The following is a 20,143-nucleotide window of genomic DNA, read 5'->3' as shown; positions in this document are numbered from 1 at the left end:
TTTCTCCATAAAACAGAGGAGCAGAATTAGGCCATCTGCCATTTGAGTGTGCTCCACTAACATGGTTGATCCTTTTTTCCTTCCCCAGCTCCACCTTCTCACCATAACTTGATGCCCTGCCCAATCAATAACTTATCAAACTCTGCCTTAAGTAGACCCAACATGCTGTCCACCACAACTGCCTTTGGTAATGAATTCCACAAATTCACCAACCTCTGGTTAAAGAAATTTTTCTGCATCTTTGGACACTCTTATCCTGAGGCTGTGCCCGCTAGTCCTAGACTCCCTCCACCACGGGAAACATCCTTTTTGCACATCTGCTCTCTCTAGGCCTTTCAACATCTGAAAGGTTTCAATGATCCCCCCATCCTTCTAAATTCCAGCGAGTACAGACCCAGAGCTATCAAATGTTCCTTGTATGATAACTCTTTTATTCCCAGAATCATCCTTGTGACCCTTGTCTGAAACATCTCCAGTGCCAACACATCTTTTCTTAGATGAGGAGCCCAAAATTGTTCACAATACTCAAGGTGAGATCTCACCAATGCCTTATAAAACCTCAGCATCACATCCCTGCTCTTGTACTCTATACCTCTTGAAATGAATAATAGCATTGCATTTGCCTTCCAGACCACTGACACTACATGCAAGTTAACCTACAGGGTGTTCTGTACAAGGACTCTCAAGTCCCTTTGCATCTCAGACTTTTGGACTTCCTCTCCATTTAGAAAATAGTCTTATATTTATTTCTTCTATCAAAGATGCATGGCCATGCATTTTCCAACTTTGCATTTAATTTGCTGCTCTTGTCCATTCTTCTAATCTGTCAAAGTCCTTCTGCAGCCTACCCATTTCCTCAACACTACCTGTTCCTTCACCAATCTTCAAATCAGCTGCAAACTTGGCAATAACGCTATCTATTCCATCATATAAATCAGTGATATAACATCAGTGAGTAACATCGCTAGTCACTGGCAGCCAACCAGAAAACACTCCTTTTATTCCCACTCATTGCCACTTACCAATCCCAATGCTCCAACTGCCAGTAACCTTCCTGTAATTCCATGGGCTCATAACTTAATAAGCAGCATAATGAGGCATCTGATCAAAGGCCTTCTGAAATTCCAGCTATACAACCAGCCATTGCATCCCCTTTATCTATCCTACTTCTAATCTCCTCAAAGAATTCCTGCAGTTTCATCAGGCAAGATTTTCCCTAGAGGAAACTATGCTGACTTTGTCCTATTTTAGCTTGTATCACCAAGTATTCCATAACAATTGATTCCAACATCTTCCCAACCACTGAGGTCAGACAAACTGGTCTATAATTTCCTTTCTGGCTGTCTTCCTCCTTTCTTAAAGAGTAACATGACATTTGCAATTTTCTGGTCCTCTGGCACCATGCCAGAGTGTAAGGAGTCTTGGAAAATCATTACTAATGCCTCCATAATCTCTACCACTACTTCTTTCAGAACAGTAGAGTGTGGCCTGGGTGACTTAAGTATCCTCAGGTCTTTCAGCTTCTCCCTTGTAATGGTAACTGCATTCACTTCTCTTCCCTCGCACCCTTCAACATCTGGCACATCGTGTCGTGATGCAAAATACTCATTCAGTTCATTTGCCATCTCCTTGTCTCCCATTATTATTTCTCAGGCCTAATTTTCTAGTGGTCCAATATCTACTCTCATCTCTCTTTTAATGTTAATATACTTGAAATAGCTTTTATTGTCCACTTTGATATTGTTTGATAGCTTGCTTTCATATTTCATCTTTCCCCTTCTAATGATTCCTTTACTTGCTCTCTGTAGGGTGTTAAGAGCTTCCCAATTCTCTATCTTTCCACTATTTTTTCTTTGTTATATGCCCTCTCTTTTGATTTTACATTAGCTTTGACTTTCCTTGTCAGCCATGATTGTACTATTTTGCTATCTCAATGTTTCTTTGTTTTTGGAATATTATCCTACACCTTCCTCATTTTCCCCAGAAACTCAGGCCATTGCTTCTCTGCTGTCATCCCTGCCAGCATCTCCTTTCAATTTGCTTTAGCCAAACCAAATCCTCTCTCATAACACTGTAACTTCCTTTACTTCACTGAGATACTGCTACATTAGACTTTACTTTCTCCCTATCAAATTTCATGTTAAACTCAATCATATTGTGATCATTGACTCCTAAGGTTTTTTCTTACCCTAAGCTCCCTAATCACCTCTGGTTCATTACATAACACTCAGTCCAGTATACCTGATCCCTAGTATGCCTCCCCAGCTTGGAGGCATTCAATAAACTCTCTTGAGATCCATTTCCAACCTGATTTCCCAATCAACCTGCATGTTGAAATCTCCCACGACTTGCTCTTTTGACTCACCTATTCTATTTCCCATTGTAACCTGTGGTCCACATCCCAGCCACTGTTGGGTGGCCTGTATATAACTGCCATCAGGGTCCTTTTACCCTTGCAATTTCTTAACTGAACTCACAAGGATTCAACATCTTTTGATCTTATGTCACATCTTTCTACTGATTTGATACCATTCTTTATCAGCAGAGCCGTACCACACCCTCTGCCGACCTTCCCATGCCTCTGATAAAACGTGTAATCTTGGGCAATCAGCTCCCAACTACAACCATCCTTCAGCCATGATTCAGTGATGGCCACAACATCATACCTGACAACTGTAAAAGCACAACAAGATCATCCACCGTATTTCTGTGCATATCACTGAGTGCTGTATTTGCTGCCCTTTTTTGACTCTGCATCCCTAGTGCACTGATGCTCACCCTGCTGGCTGCAATTATTTCATTTCACCTGCCTGCCCTTCCACATTATCTTTGTTTTTTTTATCATCCGTCCTATCTTGAGTCCCTTCACTCCAGTTCTCAGCACCCTGCCAAATTAGTTTAAACCCTTCCCAACAGCTCTAACAAACCACATGAATATTGGTTCCCCTTCACTTTTGAACAGGTCATACCTCCTCCAGAAGAGATCCCAATGATTCAAGAACCTGAAGCCCTGCCCCCTGCACCAGCTTTCCAGCCACACATTAACTTCCCAAGTCATCCTGTTCTACCCTAACAGGCAGCAACCCGGAACATCCTGATTCTCAGCTTTCCACCTAGTTCTCCAAATTCTCTGTTCAGGGTCTCTGCATTTCCTTCCTATGTCATAGGTACCAATATGTATCAAGACATCGGGCTGCTCTCCCTCCCGCTCCAAAATGTCAAAATAACCTTTGATACCCTTATTAATCAAGAACCTATCAGCCTCATCTGTAAATGTACAATGTTCTGTGTATGTTACTCAAAATGGGTTTTTTTGGTTTGTTAAGAGTAGGAATGCTTCTTTGTGTGATAAGTGTTTCTTTCGCAGTTGTTTTGCTTTATACTTGTTGATATGGTAATTGTATTCATTTGTTAACCAATGGGGAATGTTATTTTGTCTTGTGAGGCTGGGAACTTGGGGGAGGGGTTTTTCTTGGGCTTTTGGTGGAGAGCGGGAGGAAGACGTCGAGGAAGGTGGATGTGCACTGCACTGCTCGGAAGACCACCGGGCGTGGTCCTAGGTGCGAAGACGTGGAGGTCGGAGGCAAGCGACGAGGGGTCAAATGGTTCAATGTTTGAGCTCCAACGAGTGCACTAAACAGACTGAACTTTGATAAGTTGACGCCTTTTTGTTTTTTTTCCCTTGCATATATATTGTATTGCCTAATTCTCCTTTAATTTTAGTAAACTCTTTAAAGTGTATTTCATAACGGTATTTGTTGTGGGTTTGATACTGTGGGCGGGCGCGAGGCATAAACTCGATTCTCACAGCACCTGCGTGCACGGGAGGTGGGATTGGTGTGTGGCTGGATCTCCTTTTCCCCTATACCAGCCTGTTGGGTAAGTGTTACATAAATATGCCCAATATGTTGTTGTTGTTCGTCCTTCGGAGTTGAAGACGACCACGACTTCTGTCAGGTGGAGGGTTTGTGACTGTGGGTCCGGAGGTGACTGGTGAGGCCAATCCGGGCCCTGTAAGCTCAGCCAAGTCCCATCTGCACTGAGGAGGGGGGAGGAGCCAGAGGACTGAGGTTCATACATAGCCTTCAAAGCGCCTTAGAAACGCTTGGTGTCGTGACTGTCTGCGTAGCCCTGGATCTCATCGGCCTTATTGCTGAACCAGACATCCTGCATCTCACGGAGTTTCTTCTGCACTTTCCGTCTTGCACTGTCGAAGGCATCTATCTTTGCTTGTGATGTGGGATCGTTCTGGTGCGCTCTGAACAGTTGGTGTTTCTCTGACGACAGTGCCTGTATCTCCTCGTCGTTCTCATCGAACCAGTCTTGATGTCTATGGATTGCTGGCCCGAGGTGTTTGAGAGCGGTAGAGTAGTCCTCATCTCTGAAAGCCGTCCACTGCTCTTCAGTGCTGGACTGGTCATCCTGGGGTGGGTCAAGCAGCCTGCTATCTAGGTCTTCACGAAATTCTTCTGCAACTACGCTGCTCTTCAGCTTGGAGACATTGAGCCTCTTTGCTCCTCTTTGCTTAGCTCCATGGTGGAAATAGATAGGGTAGGTTTGGAGGGATATCAGCCAAAATGCAGCCATATGGGACTAGCTGTTATGGGGATTTGGACCAGCTCGGACCAGTTGGGCTAACAGGCCTTTTTCTATGCTGCGTGACTCGGCAACCGATCAGAGAGAGTAGCGGAGGAGACGGTCTTCCTGGTGGTGAAGGCAGGACTACCTTCACTGTCTGAAATGAAGTTTGAGCAAGTGGGGTCCATGTTGTCAATGGGGAGGGTGTGCACTGGCTGTGGGCAGGCAGCACCGTCTCTCAGTCCATTCCCCAATAGCACTCTCCGTGTGGAGTTTGCATGTTCTCTCCATAACCCTGCAGGCTGTGCTTCCCTCTCCCATCCTGAAGGGCGTGCAGAGTTGGCAGTTTGAAGTGAGGTGTTAGTTGGCCCTGTGCCGAGGATGGAGCCTGGGGTGTGAGGAGGAGCGGATGAGCCTGTGTCCTGGCTTAATGCTGGAGTTAAAGGTTTGGCTGGAGTGACGCTATGGGCGGGACAATAAATATGGGAAGTGGTGTGACTAGTATTTGTTTCCAAGTAACAGCAGAGATTTGCAGCTCGGCGTACAGGAATGTCACGGTATGTACTGTGTGTATTCATGTGAGGAGGAGAGACTGTGTGTGTGAGAGAGAGAGAGAGAGAGGACAGTGTATACATGTGTTTGTGTGTCTATGTAAGTGAGCAAAAGTTGTGTTAGTGATTCAGAGATTAAGTGTCTACCTGTGTCACGGTAGAGTTTGCACCCTACAACTCAAAAACAGGCTTTCACTTCATCCAGTCTCTGCCAACCTGGTTTGCCTCGTCCCATCTACCTAGACTCAGACTATAGCCCTTCATAGCACATATCCAAATTTCTCTCATGTTTCAAATAAATCAGCGTCTACCACTTCCACTGGCAGCTTGCATCAGTGAATGAAAAAGCTCCCCACAAATATTTCAGCTTTCCTGCTCAACTTCTGGTTCTCGTCTCCTCTATCCTGAGGGAGAAGCCTCTGTGCATTCACCTCTCATTCTCCAGTACAGGGACTGAATTCCTAACCTATTCAACCTTTCCCTGTAACTCACGTCCCAGCAGCATCAGTGTCAATGTTTTTGTCTACTTTCAATCTTACTTTTATCTTTCTTGTTGGTAGCTGACTAGAGCTGCACACAATACTCCAAATTTGTCCTCATCAACCTCTTACACAACTTCAATATAACATTTCGCATATCCCCCTCCCCCCACTACTTTCAAATCTGCAGATTTTCTCATGTTCAATATAACATCCTATCTCCAGTACTCAGTACTTTGATCTATGAAGGTCAATGAGCCAAAAGCTCCCCAAGATGCCACTTTCAATGAATTATGGATTTCTATTCCCAGATCCCTCTGCTCTACCACTCACCATGCAAGCCCTACCCTGGTTTGCCCTCCCAAAGTGCAACACCTCACATTTGTCTGCACTAAATTCCATCTGCCATATTTCAGCCCATTTTAACAGCTGGTCCAGATCCTGCTACAAGTTTTGATAGTCTTCCTCGCTGTCCACTACACCCCCAACCTTCCAATTTTCTGATCTAGTAAACCACATCATCATCCAGATTGTTGATATAGATGACAAACAATAATGGACCCAGCACCAATCCCTAAGGCACTCCACTATTCACCTGCCTCCAGTCAGAGAGGTAACCACCTACTACAGCTGTCTAGCTTCTCCTGCCAATCCAATTTACTACCTCATCCTGAATGCCAAGCAAATGAATCTCCAGGACTAGTCTCTTAGGCAAGACTTTGTCAAAAGGCCACGTAGACAATGTCTGCCACCTTCCCTTCATTGACCTTCTCAAAAAAAACTCTGTAAGATTGGTTAAACTAAACTGACTGACCTAGCTTGACCTAGACACAAAACCACGTTAACTATCAGGCAACAACAAACACAAAATGCTGGTGGAACACAGCAGGCCAGGCAGCATCTATAGGGAGAAGCACTGTCGATGTTTCGGGCCGAGACCCTTCGTCAGGACTAACCGAAAGGAAAGACAGTAAGAGATTTGAAAGTAGTGGGGGGAGGGAGAAATGCGAAAAGATAGAAGACCAGAGGGGGTGGGATGAAGCTAAGAGCTGGAAAGGTGATTGGGGAAACTGATACAGAGCTGGAGAAGGGAAAGGATCATGGGACGGGAGGCCTCAGGGGAAAGAAAGGTGGGGGGGGGGAGAACCAGAGGGAGTTGGAGAACAGGCAAACAACTAAATATGTCTAAATTTTGGCGTACTGACCTCTACCTGTCCGAGGCACAGCGACAACTCTCTGATAATTGTTTCTGACATATTTAGTCCTCCAGCACCTGATCTGATCCTAACTGCTTATACCTGATGTGTGCCTCTATTCTCCTACCAGGGCTTCATATCCCTTGATAACCAAGGTTATCGAAACTTGAACCTAAACTTGCTTTTTAATCAAACAGGAACTAATAGACTCCATACTCTCAATTTTCACTTTTGAAGCCTTCCCACTTACCAAGCAACATTTTGCCAGAAGACAGCCCATCCCTGTTCTTATCTAACAAATCTATGCTGATACCAACAAAATTGTTTTTTCTCCAATTTATTTATAATCTCAAACCAAATATTATGTTAGGGCGTATTCTGGTGTTCAGGTGTATTGCAAATTCTTACTTCACCAGCAACCAATTCTCAGACATGAACATGTAATGTAGATTGAATTTAAAGTGCAGCTCTGAACAATAGTTTTCCTGGAGTTGATGGCAAACCAGCCGATGCTGATTAACATTCACTTAACATGATTAACATGCGGGTGCGAAGAATTTGATGTGTGAAAGTTACATGTATTTAAAGTAGGTGTTGCAGATACATTCTAACTATAGACTTGTCCTGCCATTATGTTTGACCTTTAGCATGTAAACATGGCATGAAATATTATATCAGGAGGCCTTTTCCTCCAAGTATCACATTTCCTTGAATAAAACACATAGGTTTCCAAAAGTATCAGTGTCTCTCCAGCGATTTTTCATCGGACCAGAGCTACATTTCTCTACGTGTATGTGTGTGTGAGTGGGGAACTGTGTGCCTGGGTGTTGTGTATGTATGTGTGTTACTGATTGTATGTGTCTGTGTATTAGTGTGTGTGTTTGTGTTGTTCAGTGTGTCTGTTACAGTGTGTGTGTGTTGCTGATTGTATGTCTGTGTGTTAGTGTGTGCATGTTACTGATTGTATGCGTGTTACTGCGTGTTTGCATGTTACTGATTGTATGTGTCTCTGTTAGTGTGTGTGTTGCTGATTGTATGTGTGTGTGAGAGACTGTTGAGTGTGTTTCTGTAACTGTGTATTATTCGGATTGAGTGTACTCTATGTATATCTGTTGTTTGTGTGTTTATCTGTGTCACTGGGTTTTCCTATGCTGAACTCTGTACTCTGCCCTTCTACCCTCAATCAGACTGACGTTGTGTATTTCAAACTTGTTTTCTGACAGGGAGGAGGCAAAGTGCAGTCCCACAGGAGCCCAGGGCCCAATGGCCAGTACCCAGAAGTCAGAGGAAGGCTCAGGAGAGGGCAAGGCACCTTCTAAGGTGCCCCGTCCCCGACTGGTTCTATTCCAGGGGGTTTCCATGCCTGACATTTTTGTGGAGGGCTGGGAAGAGGTGGAAAATTTCCAAGCTCATCCCAACGACATCATCATTGCCACCTACCCCAAAGCAGGTGTGAGGGAGAGAGGGAGGGAGGAAGGGAGGAGGAGATGATGGATAATGGAGTGAGTGACGGGACCGGGAGAGAAGTGGGGATTGGAAGGAAAGAGGAGACAGACAATGGGAGGGGCAATTGGGGAGAGAGGGAATGGTTAGAAAGGAGGGTGGGGTGGGGGGTGTAGCATGGGAGAAGAGAGGAGAGGGGGAGGGGGAGAGAGCTGGGGTGGGGAGGGGAAGGCAGGATATAGGGGGTAGTGGGAGGAGGGGAAGGAATGTGGGGGAGTGGAAGAAGAGAGAGGGTGTACAGGTGATCTGACACATTGCTGTGTATTCACAGGAACGACCTGGGTGCAGGAGATTGTGGACTCGATTATGCAAGGAGGTGATGTCAAAAAGTGTCTCCGCGCCCCGGTGCAGATTAGAATCCCATTCTTAGAGTTCAAATGCGGTGGGCAGCCAAGAACAAGTAAGTCAAACATTCTGCACCATCCCATCACACACTCCCGGGGTCAGACACAGAGTGAATCTCCCTCCACACCGTCCCATCACACACTCCTGGGGTCAGTCACAGAGTGAATCTCCCTCCACACCGTCCCATCACACAGTCCTGGGATCAGACACAGAGTGAATCTCCCTCCACACCGTCCCATCACACACTCCCGGGGTCAGACACAGAGTGAATCTCCCTCCACATTGTCCTGTCACACAGTCCTGGGATCAGACACAGAGTGAATCTCCCTCCACACCGTCCCATCACACACTCCCGGGGTCAGACACAGAGTGAATCTCCCTCCACACCGTCCCATCACACACTCCTGGGATCACACACAGAGTGAATCTCCCTCCACATTGTCCTGTCACATGCTCCCAGGGTCTCAGGGTGATTGAGATGGGTTTGTTGAGACCTTGGGTAGGCGATTTTCTCTTGACCAGTCCTTCGGGATCTTTTTGTGCTCCCCAGCCTTGCAGCAGCTTCTCAAAACTCCACCTCCGAGAGTGATCAAGACCCACCTCCCCTTTCAGCTGCTGCCCAAAAGCTTCCTCGAACAAGGCTGTAAGGTAAATACCCTCCCCGTCCCTGAGGACTCACTCCCTCCCTCCCCTGCACCCCTACCCGTGACCCACCCTGTGAGCCAACCCCTCCCCGTGACTCCTACTTGTGACCCAACCCCTCCCCCGCACTCCTCCCTGTGACCCTCACCCTCCCCGTGGCCCCCTCCCTCTCTACCCTGCAACCCCACTACCTGTGGCCCCCTCCCTTCCCTGCACCCCCCCATGTCCCCCTCTCTACCTTGCACCCCTCCCCATGACCCTCCTCCTGCCCCGTGGCCCCCTCTCTCCCCAGCTCCGTGAACCCCTCCCTCCTCTTCACCCTTCCTGCTCTACCCTGGCAGATGATCTACTGCGCTCGGAATGCCAAGGATCTGATGGTCTCCTTCTTTCACTTTGACCTGATGAATCAACTGCAGCCAGACCCTGGCACCTGGCAGGAATATTTCCAACGTTTCCTAGAAGGCAACGGTAAGGACGCACACAACCGGTGGCCAGACTCATCAAACTGGTGACTGTCACCCCGTCCATCTCCCTCGGCTTCTGATCTCTGGGTTCACTTTGGATTTTGCCAGCCATCTTATCGCCATTTACCCTCTGCGATGTTAAACCTGTCAGCATTTAACACCCATTCCTTCCTCCCCCATGAACAGGGGAGCTTGCTTGCACATACATACAAGCTCCAGAGGCGCACTCCAGTCCTGTGTTTCTGTGTACACCAAGCGCAGGTCAGGTATGCATGGTTTGTATACACTTCACTGATTCTCCTCCCCCTTCCCTCACCCAGTATCATATGGACACTGGCATCACCACGTCCGGGGCTGGTGGGACCAGAGAGAAAGTCACCCCATCCTCTACCTGTTCTACGAGGACCTCAAAGAAGTAAGTGAATACTCTGTGGATGACCCTCGAGTCAGAGAAAGGGAGGCATTAGACTGCTTGGGGTGTTAAAGAATGTGGGTTCATTGTGGTCACATGTAATGAGATACAGTGCAAACATTTATTTCTACATTGTTCTACAGATAAATCCACGCAGAAAGTACGAAACAAGAGAGAATACAGAATAAACTGCGTAGGCATCAGTGTCAGCAGGGGCCAGTAGGGCTTAAAGGCCTGTTTGACCCCACTGAGAGGAAAAGGGACTGAGAGACACTGGTCAGTGTACAGATCTCCTCCTGAGAGAGAGGGACAGAGAGACACCGGTCAGTGTACAGATCTCCCCCTGAGAGAGAGGGACAGAGAGACACCGGTCAGTGTACAGATCTCCCCCTGAGAGGGACAGAGAGACACCGGTCAGTGTACAGATCTCCCACTGAGAGAGAGGGATTGAGAGACACCAGTCAGTGTACAGATCTCCCCGAGAGAGAGGGACAGAGAGACACCGGTCAGTGTACAGATCTCCCCGAGAGAGAGGGACAGAGAGACACCGGTCAGTGTACAGATCTCCCCGAGAGAGAGGGACAGAGAGACACCGGTCAGTGTACATATCTCCCACTGAGAGAGAGGGATTGAGAGATACCAGTCAGTGTACAGATCTCCCCCTGAGAGAGAGGGACAGAGAGACACCAGTCAGTGTACAGATCTCCCACTGACAGAGCGGGACAGAAAGACACCTGTAATTGTACAGATCTCCCCCAAGAGAGATGAACAGAGAGAGAGACCAGTCAGTGTACAGATCTGAGAGAGTGGGAGAGGAGGGAGAGGGAGAGGGAGAGGGAGAGAGAGAGACTGATCAGTGTTTTGCAGCCACACATTTAGGGTGTGAGGGTGCTGGTATGGCATTAGTCAGGGTATGAACACTGAACTCCGAGGGAAGCTGTCGGGGAAGTGGTCCCCTCTAACTTGGGCTCTGTTTGTCTGGGTCAGGATCTGAAGCGGGAGGTTGTGAAAATTGCACGATTTCTGGAGAAGCAGATCCCTGACTCTGCATTGGACTCCATCGTCCAGCACACCACCTTCGAGTCGATGAAGGACAACCCCATGTGCAACTACTCCTCTGTTTCCACTGCCTTATTCGACACCAGCGTCTCCAGATTTATGAGAAAAGGTAGGTGACCCTGATGCGCTTGGAAGGGCAGGGGTTGAACATGGGCAATTATCACTGCCATCACATTTCACCCACTCGACTGGAAGTTCAGGGCAAATCCATACACCCAGTCTATCGGGATTTCAGTTAAGGATATATTTCCGTATCTTAAACCGGTAACCTAGTTCATTATCGTCACATATTCTGAGGCAGAGTGGAAAACCGTACACTATCTGTACAGATAATTTCACATCTGTACATTATATGCTTTGTCATATGACATTGGTGACCATTATCTATTTGTGATGTTACGAACCCCGTAACTGGGTCACTTACCAGCAAAGATGGAGACGTCCGTTGAAGTCTGATGATACGATTTTTAACAGTATTTATTAGTAAAAATACACAAAAATAATATCAATGCAAATATACAGATAATATACGTCGTCAATACTAAATCTAAAAGTGCGGGTATAATAGTAATCAATAAGAAATAAGCTCTATCGTTGTCTAGGGGATAATGTATTGTCCGATGGAAATCAGTTCGTGCAGGCTGCAGCCTTTGGGGACAGTTGTGTTGCAATGGTTGGAGAGAGAGAGAGATTTGGAGAAAAACTTGCCGACTTTCCTTTTATGATTTCGATCCGTCAGGAGTCTCGTTGTCGTGGCCTTTCACTTGTGGCCTCTCCTTTAGCGAAACCGTTCTTCCATGATGAGCCCGCCACCCTGGCAAGGGAGGACACACACGAGCCCCCACCAGCTGTCGCTATTAAACGCTGTCACTGGATTTCCAGCATTTCTCCTGGTGCGTCTAAAGGGGTTGTTCCCCAGACCCTCTTTTATCCTTACTCACGGGGTCTCAGATGTCAATCAGGTTGGGATGATGCAATTCCTCAACCAGACCACTCTGGTTGTCCCCTGAGGGGTTTCAATGAATAGTACAGTACTCAATACACAATTCCGTCTCCAAGAGACAATGGCCGTTATCAGTGGCTCCGTTCCGCTGAGGCCAGGACACATTCCAAACCTTGTATATTCCCTGTGTCTCTCTCTCTCACTTCCTGGGTCCCAGACCCGAAATAATAGCGATCTTGCGATTCTCAAAAAGGAGGGGGTGACTTTGTACCCTTCGGCCCCTCAGAGTTGCTTCACATTCGTAACAGTGACCATGATTGTTCTTGGCAATTTTCCTTCAGAAGTGGTTTGCATTGCCTTCCTCTGGGCAGTGTCCTTACAAGATGGATGACCCCAGCCATTATCAACACTGTTCAGAGATAGTCTGCCTGGTGTCAGTGGTCACATAACCTGGACTTGTGATGTCCACTACCTACTCCCATGGCTTCACATGACCCTGATCGGGGGCAAAGCAGGTGCTGCATCTTGCCCAAGGGTGACCTGCAGGTTAGCGAAGGAAAGGAGAGCTTTACATCTCCTTTGGTGGAGATGTATCTCCACACTGCCACCGAAATAAACATTGTGGTAGTACTTTGGATGAGCAATAACAAAATGCAGGATGATGTGTTACAATTACAGACAATAGGCTGCAATGCCTTGACAGTGTAGGCTGTGAGGTCAAGGGTCCACCTTATTTAACCTAGGGAATGTTCAGTAGCCTTTTTACAGCAGGGTAGAAACTGTGTTTGATCTTGGTGGGACGTACTTTCACGCTTTTCTATCTACTGCTGCTTCACCAAGGCAGTGGAAAGTCTAGACAGCGTCCACGGGGTTTCCATGATCTGCTGAGCTGTGACCATAAAACTTTAAGACTAGGAGCAGAAGTAGACTATCTAGCCCATTGAGTCTGCACGCCATTCAATTATGGCCGATTTATTTTCTCTCCTAACCCCATTATCTTCCCCAAAATTTTGGGCACAAAGTCATCATTCTGTCATCCAGATATTCAACGTATAACGTGAAAAGTAGCTATCCCAAAACCAACCCCTGTGAAACACCACTAATCACCAAAGGCAGGAAAAGCCCCCTTTATTCTCATTCTGCCTCCTGCCAGTCAGCCTCTTCGATCTTCCCTATAATAGCATGGGCTCTTATCTTGCTCAGCAGCCTCTTGTGCAGCACCTCAGAAAGGCCTTCTGAAAATCCAAGTAAACAATATCCACCAACTCTCTTTTGTCTGTCCTTTCTCAAAGATTTCCAATAGATATATCAGGCAAGATTTTCCCCTTAAGGAAACCATGCTGACTGCCACCTGTTTTATCATGGGCCTCCAAGTGCTCCAAAACCACATCCTTAATAATGGACTGAAACAACTGAAGTTAGGCTACCTGGCCTATAATTTCCTGTTTTTTGCCTCCTTCCAGAATCTAGTGATCATTGAAAGATCACTAGTAATGCCTCTACAATCTGATCCAGGTGACTTCAGACCTTCCGGCTTCCCAAGCACCTTTTCCTTAGTAATAATGACTACATTCACTTCAGCACATAGGAGGGACATTGAAGATCCGGCAAAGTGGTGCCACAACAACAATCTGTCACCCAATGTCAGCAAAACAGAGAGGAGGAGGAATCTCTGTAGCTGGAGTGGTCTTCTTTAATCCTTTTCGCTCCTTATGGGGCATAGGTCCTCAACAAAAGTCCTCCACTTTCTGCAATCTCCAGCAGATGTTTTTGCAGTCCCTCAAGTTTGGCCGGCGGCTTTCAGTTCATCCAAAAGCCTACGCCCCCAGGTTTTCTTTAGGCAACCTCTTCTTTTCTTCCCTTGTGGATTCCATTCGAGTGATTGTGGAGTGACATTCGACTGGCTCTTTCTCAAGGTGTGGCCGACCCATCTCCACTTCCTCCTCCTTATCTGGAATACAATGGGCTCATGGTTTGCTCTCTTCCATAGATCTAGGTTTGACACTCTGTCGTACCACTTGAGGCGGAGGATCTGCCGGAGGCATTTGTTGAGAAAGGTCTGGATCTTGTTGCAGCTGGTGTTAGTGATTCTCCATGTTTTGGATCCATATAGTAGGATGGCTTTATAGCCGGAGTGGTGAATCAATGTAATTAGTTGCTGTGGAGACCGAGTCATTGAGTATTTTTAAGGCAGGAGATTGGGGCTGAGAGAGAAATGGATCAGCCATGATGAAATGGTGGAGTAAACTTGATGGGCCAAATGGTCTAACTCTGCTCCTATATTTTATGGTCTTAAAACCAAAGGGATGATTATTGACTTCAGGAGGAGGAAATCAGAGAACCACAAGCCAGTCCTCATCAGGTTGGAGAGAGTCAGCAGCTTCAAATTCCTCAGTGTTATCATTTCAGAGGATCTGTCCTGAGTGAGCAAGTGTCATTACAAAGACACTTTCTTAAGAATTTATGCAGATTTGGCAAGTCATCTAAAACTTTGACAAACTTCTATAGATATGTAGCGGAGAGTATATTGACTGACTGCATCACAGCCAGGTATGGAAACACTGATGCCCTTGAATGGGAAATCCTACAGTAGTGGATACAAGCCAGTCCATCACAGTAAGGCACTCCCTGCCATTGAGCACATCCACATGGAGTGCTATCACAGGAAAGGAGCATCCATCATCAGGGACCCCTGTATTGTGTTTAGTTTTGGTCACCCTGCTATAAGAATGAGTGAAGAGGAGATTTATGAGGGTATTGCTGGGACTGAGTTATGGAGAGAGGTTAATCAGGGACTTTTTTGCTTTGGTGTATAGAAGGGAGGGTGCTCTGGAAAGATCAATGACGCAGGTTCCAGAGAGCTGGCTAATTAAACACCCAATCAATTCAATGGTAGGAAGCAAAGGGTAAGGATGTAAGGTTGTCACTCAAACAAATGGTTTTCCCCAGGGTCCATTGCTTTCAGAATATAGAACTAGGTGCAGGAGTAGGCTATCTGTTCTGTCGAGCCTGTTCCACTATTCAATAAGATCATGGCCGATCTGACCATGGTTCATCTCTACCTACCTGCCTTTTCCCCATAACTCTTAATTCCCCTACTATGCAAAAATCCATCCAACCTAAATTTACTCTACTGAATCTTGAGGCAATGTCCCCTAGTTCTAGACTCACCTACCAGTGGAAACAACTTTCCTGCCTCTATCTTTTCTATCCTTTTTTCATAATTTTATATGTTTCTATAAGATCTCCTCTCATTCTTCTAAATTCCAGCAAGTACAGTCCCAGGTGACTCAATCTCTCCTCATAGTCTAACCCCCTCATCTCTGGAATCAACCTGGTGAACCTCCTCTGCACCACCTCCAAAGACAGAATATGCTTCCTCAAGCAAGGAGACCAGAAGTGCACACAGTACTTCAGGTGCAGCCTCACCAGTACCTGTACAGTTGCAACATAACCTCCCTGCTCTTAAATCCAATCCCTCTAGCAACGAAGCGCAATGTTCCATTTGCATTCTTGATAGCCTGCTGCACCTGCAAACCACCTTTTGCAATTCATCTGTATCAACAGTTTGGATGAGAATGTACAAGGCATGGTTCATAAGTTTGCAGACGACATTGAAATTGATGGTGTCGTGTGCAGTGAAGATGGTTATCAGAATTTACAGAGGGATCTCAATCAGCTGGGAACATGGGCTGAAGATTGGCAAATACAGTTTAATTTGGATAATGATCACTTGGAATATTGTGTTCAAGGGATATTGATGTAGATGTAGCTGAGACTCGATAGACTGAGTTATGGGAAGATTTTGTGCAAGTTAGGGCATCTTTTCTTTGAAGCATAGAGATGAACAACTGATTGTGGCCTTCAGGAAGGGGAGTCAGGAGAACACACACTAGTCCTCAGTGAGGGATCAGCAGTGGAAATGGTGAGCAACTGTAATTTCCTGGACATCAACATCTCAGGACCTATCCTTAGCCCAACATATTTTAATGTAATTATAAAGAAGGCACACCAGTAGCTGTACTTTGTTCAGAGTTTGAAAGATTCAAAATGTTATCAAAGACTTGCAAAATTCTATACATGTATGGTAGAATGCATTCTGATTAGTTGTATCACCATCTTATTTTGAAGTTCCAATGCACAGGAATCCAAGAGGCCACAGAGGGTTGTAGACTCAGCCAGCTTTGATACAGGCATAATTCTCTCCACCTTCAAGAGGCAATCCCTCAAGAAGGCAGCATCCACCATTAAGGCCTCGCACCACCCGGGACATGCCCTCTTCTCATTACTACCATTGGGGAGGTCGTACAGTAGCTGGGAGACCCACTCCCAATATTTTAGGAACAGCTTCTTCCCCCTGCAATCAGATTTATCAACCGTCCACGAACTCATGAATACCTTGTTATTCCTGTTTTTTTTTACACTACAGTATTTATTTGTTATAGTGACTATAAATCTTTGCACTATACTATTGTGCAATAATATATTTCTTATCCGTGATAATAAATCTGGCTTGTGGGCATAACATGGGCAACTGGGAGGAGTTTACCTGGGAAACTTGATCGCATGGACCAGGTTGGGTGGAACGGTCTCAAGAAGTTATCTCAGGAGCTCTTCCTCATTGTGTTACTCTGCAAAGGGGAAATCCCAAAGTCCCAGACTCTCTTGGACATTAACTGAGGAGGCCCTTCTCTCTTCTTCACAGGACAGGTGGGCAACTGGAAGAACCATTTCACCGTGGCTCAGGACCAGGCCTTCGAAATGGACTACCAATGCAAGATGAAGGACACAGACCTCCGCTTCCGTACCGAGCTGTAGTTCTGGTCTTCATGGAGAGACTGGAGGTTTATTGTGGCTGATTTTTCCTTTGTCACTCATCCCTGGTCTCCCTTTATCTCTTATCCACCCCTCTCCCCTACTGCCGATGAATCTTTGCCCTCACTGTCAACAAATTCTACAGATGCACTGACCTCTACCTGAAGGAATTCTTTCTCATCTAAGTTTCAAAGTGATGCCCATGTTTTCTGAGGCCCTCAGATCCTACTGTCCTAATGATGGAGACAACCTCTCCAAGTCCACTCAATCCAGGCCTTTCAACATCCAGTAGGTTTCAATGAGTTCTCATCCTTTGGAATTCCATCGTGTACAGGCCCACACTCCTTATACATGGAGTCTTCCATTCCTTGAGTCCTTCTTAGGTTAAGGTGGTTCAATGTCATGCAAACACTCTTAAAATATCTTAACCATATGATTCCCTGGATCATTCTCACAAACCTCTGTTAGACCCTCTCATCCTTCCTTAAATACAAGGCCCAAAACTGTTCACAATACTCTAAATATGGTCCGACCAACACCTTGTAAAGCTTCAGCAGTACATCATGGCTTTTATCTTCTACTCTCTGGAAATGAATGCTAACATTGCATCTGCCCTTCTTACTACCAACTCAACCTGCAATTTAACTTTGAGGGAATTCTGCACAAGGACTCCCAAGTTCAATTCTGTTCCCTCCCCAGTTAGAAAAGTTGATACCTTTATTCTTCCTACTAAAGAGTATCACCCACACAGTTGTGTGTCACCGCTTTACCCCACCCTCCCAACCTGAAGACTCCCTGCGTCAATGATACTATCTACAAACATGGAATTGAGGGCCTTGACTGGTTGCATCATCACCTGGTACTGAGGCTCATAAGGTTGTAGACCCAGCCAGCTCCATGACAGGCTCAGCCCTCCTCACCATCAGTATTCTGGAGGCTTCATCCTCTGTCATTTCAGATCTAATAGGACAGATCTTGGGCTGTACCCTTGGGTCTCAGACTACCCTACTGATGGAGATGTTCTCTCCATGTCTGTTCTGTCCAGGCCATTCAGTATCCAAAGTTCAAAATAGTTTTTTTTTGGTTGATTATGTTATGATATACTACCTTGAGATTCATTTTCTTGCAGGCATTTACAGCAAGGATGTAATGCTGAGGCTTTATAAGGCAATGGTTAGACCACATGGAGTATTGTGATCAGTTTTAGGCCCTTTATCTAAGAAAGGATGTGCTGGCATTAGAGAGGATCCAGAGGGAGCTCATGAAAATGATCCTGGGAACAATAAGGTTAATGTATGAGCGTTTGATGGCCCTGGGCCTGCACTTGCTGTAGCTTAGAAGAATGAGGGGAATCTCATTGAAACCTATTAAATATTAAAGACCAACATCGAGTGGACGTGAAGAGGATATTCCCAAAAGTGAGGGAGTCTAGGACCAGACGGCGCAGCCTCAGAATACAAGGAGATCTCTTTAGAACAGAGATAAAGAATTTCTTTAGCCAGAAAATGGTGAATCTGTGGAATTCATTAGTATATTTAAAGCAGAGGTAAAGAGGTTCTTGATTAGTGAGGGTGTCAAAGGTTATGGGGAGAAGGTATTGGAGTATAAAAATATTATGGAGTATAAAAGTTGTATTATTTGCTGTGTAACCAAAACTATGTAGTCAGCTTGCTATGCATGTATCCAAAATGAAATCCTAGAAATGTAGAAGACAATGGTGTATTAAAGGTAGCTAAAAAGATGCAGTCAGCTTTGAAACTTGCTATTTGCTATGCATGTACCCTATTTAGCAGGAGAATGAAGTATTAAGAATGCAAACTTGCTATTTGCTAGAGAATGAAATCTTAAGAATGTAGAAGACAATGGTGTTAATGAGAGGTAGCTAAAGAGATGTAGATTAGAACATTGGTCAGTTCTGAGTCTGCTATTTGCTATGCATGTACCCAATTTAGTAGGAGAATGAAATCTTAAGAATGTAGAAGACAATGGTGTGTTAATGAGAGGTAGCTAAAGAGATGTAGATTAGAACATGATTAAATCAATGGGTAAAAACAATAGGGGCAAAAGATGTACATGTCATCGATTACATATGCTAATGCAACTGGACCAGGAGATTGCTATAAAAAATGCTGTGTCCAGAGATCGGTGGGCAATCAGCGACTAGCTCAATGACTGTCTCAGCTTTGATTTGCAAATTAAAGTTTAACCCTTCTTGAAGAATCTTCTGCGTCTCTTGGTCGTTTCTGGGGCACGAGAAACCACGACAAAGGCAGGAGAATGGGGATGAGAGGGATAATAAATCAGCCATGATGGAATGGCCTAATTCTGTTCATGTGTTTTATGGAAAAAATACAATAAAATTGTACAAAAAAACCTATACATAAACAGACGAAGACTTAACAAAAGACTAACTGCAAATAAAAACAGTACTGAGAAGATGAGTTGTAAAGAATCCTTGAAAGTGAGTCTGTAGGGCACACAATCAGTCAAAGTTGAAGTGAGTAAGGTTATCCATGCTAAGGGTAATAACTGTTCCTGAACCTGCTGGTGTGGCACCTCAGGCTCCAGTACCTCCTGCTCAATGGCAGTAACAAGAGGACAGGTGGGCTCTTTGATGATGGGTGACACTCTCTATAAATGTACTTGATAGAGGGGTTTTGATGAGATTTGCACTATCTTCCACCACCCATCAAGTACAAGCCCAGAGGCTTCAAACACTCCCTGTATGAAAAGTCTTTCTTAACATAGACAGGTGGTAAAGAAGGCATACATCATGGGAAGTTATATTGCAGCTTTATAAAACTTTGGTCAGGCGAATCTGAAGGATTGCACTCAGTTCTGATCGCCCCATTACAGGAAGGTTGTGGGGGCTTTGGAGAGGGTGCAGAACAGGTTCAACCAGGATGCTGCCTGGATTAGAGAGCATGTGCTATCAGGAAAGGTTAGACAAACTTTGGCTGTTTCCTCTGGAGTGGTGGAGGCTGAGAGGAGACCTGATGGAGGTGTATTAGATGTGGGAGGCACTGATGAACAGCTAGTATCTTTTTCTCTTGGGTTTGAAATATCTAATACCAGAGGACATGCATTTAAGGTGAGAAGGGGTAAATTCGAAGGAGGTGTGCAGGCAAAAGTTTTTAGGGTGGTGGGTGCCTGGAA

At 45.6% G+C, this 20,143-nt stretch overlaps 1 protein-coding gene across 1 annotated transcript; it reads left to right on the top strand.

Moving 5' to 3' along the window:
* Nucleotides 1-4,969: 4,969 nt before the first annotated feature.
* On the top strand, nucleotides 4,970-19,207 carry LOC132387237 (sulfotransferase 1B1-like). Its single transcript, XM_059959595.1, has 8 exons — nucleotides 4,970-5,135; nucleotides 8,028-8,254; nucleotides 8,579-8,707; nucleotides 9,203-9,300; nucleotides 9,636-9,762; nucleotides 10,079-10,173; nucleotides 11,158-11,338; nucleotides 16,878-19,207. Exons 1-8 carry the CDS (start codon nucleotides 5,128-5,130, stop codon nucleotides 16,988-16,990), a joined length of 978 nt encoding a protein of 325 aa, XP_059815578.1. The 5' UTR covers nucleotides 4,970-5,127; the 3' UTR covers nucleotides 16,991-19,207.
* Nucleotides 19,208-20,143: the final 936 nt, after the last annotated feature.

This window comes from Hypanus sabinus, unplaced genomic scaffold (assembly GCF_030144855.1).
Source record: "Hypanus sabinus isolate sHypSab1 unplaced genomic scaffold, sHypSab1.hap1 scaffold_1648, whole genome shotgun sequence".
NCBI classification, from domain to species: domain Eukaryota; kingdom Metazoa; phylum Chordata; class Chondrichthyes; order Myliobatiformes; family Dasyatidae; genus Hypanus; species Hypanus sabinus.
Note: the sequence above shows the minus strand (reverse complement) of the source record. Positions and strands in the feature narration are given on the sequence as shown.

What these genes read in the sequence shown, in the direction of transcription:
- LOC132387237 (XM_059959595.1), top strand. An exon ending in TCCTCGAACAAGGCTGTAAG is followed by an intron (nt 9,301 to 9,635) that starts GTAAATACCCTC and finishes CTACCCTGGCAG; the next exon opens with ATGATCTACTGCGCTCGGAA. An exon ending in ACGTTTCCTAGAAGGCAACG is followed by an intron (nt 9,763 to 10,078) that starts GTAAGGACGCAC and finishes TCCCTCACCCAG; the next exon opens with TATCATATGGACACTGGCAT.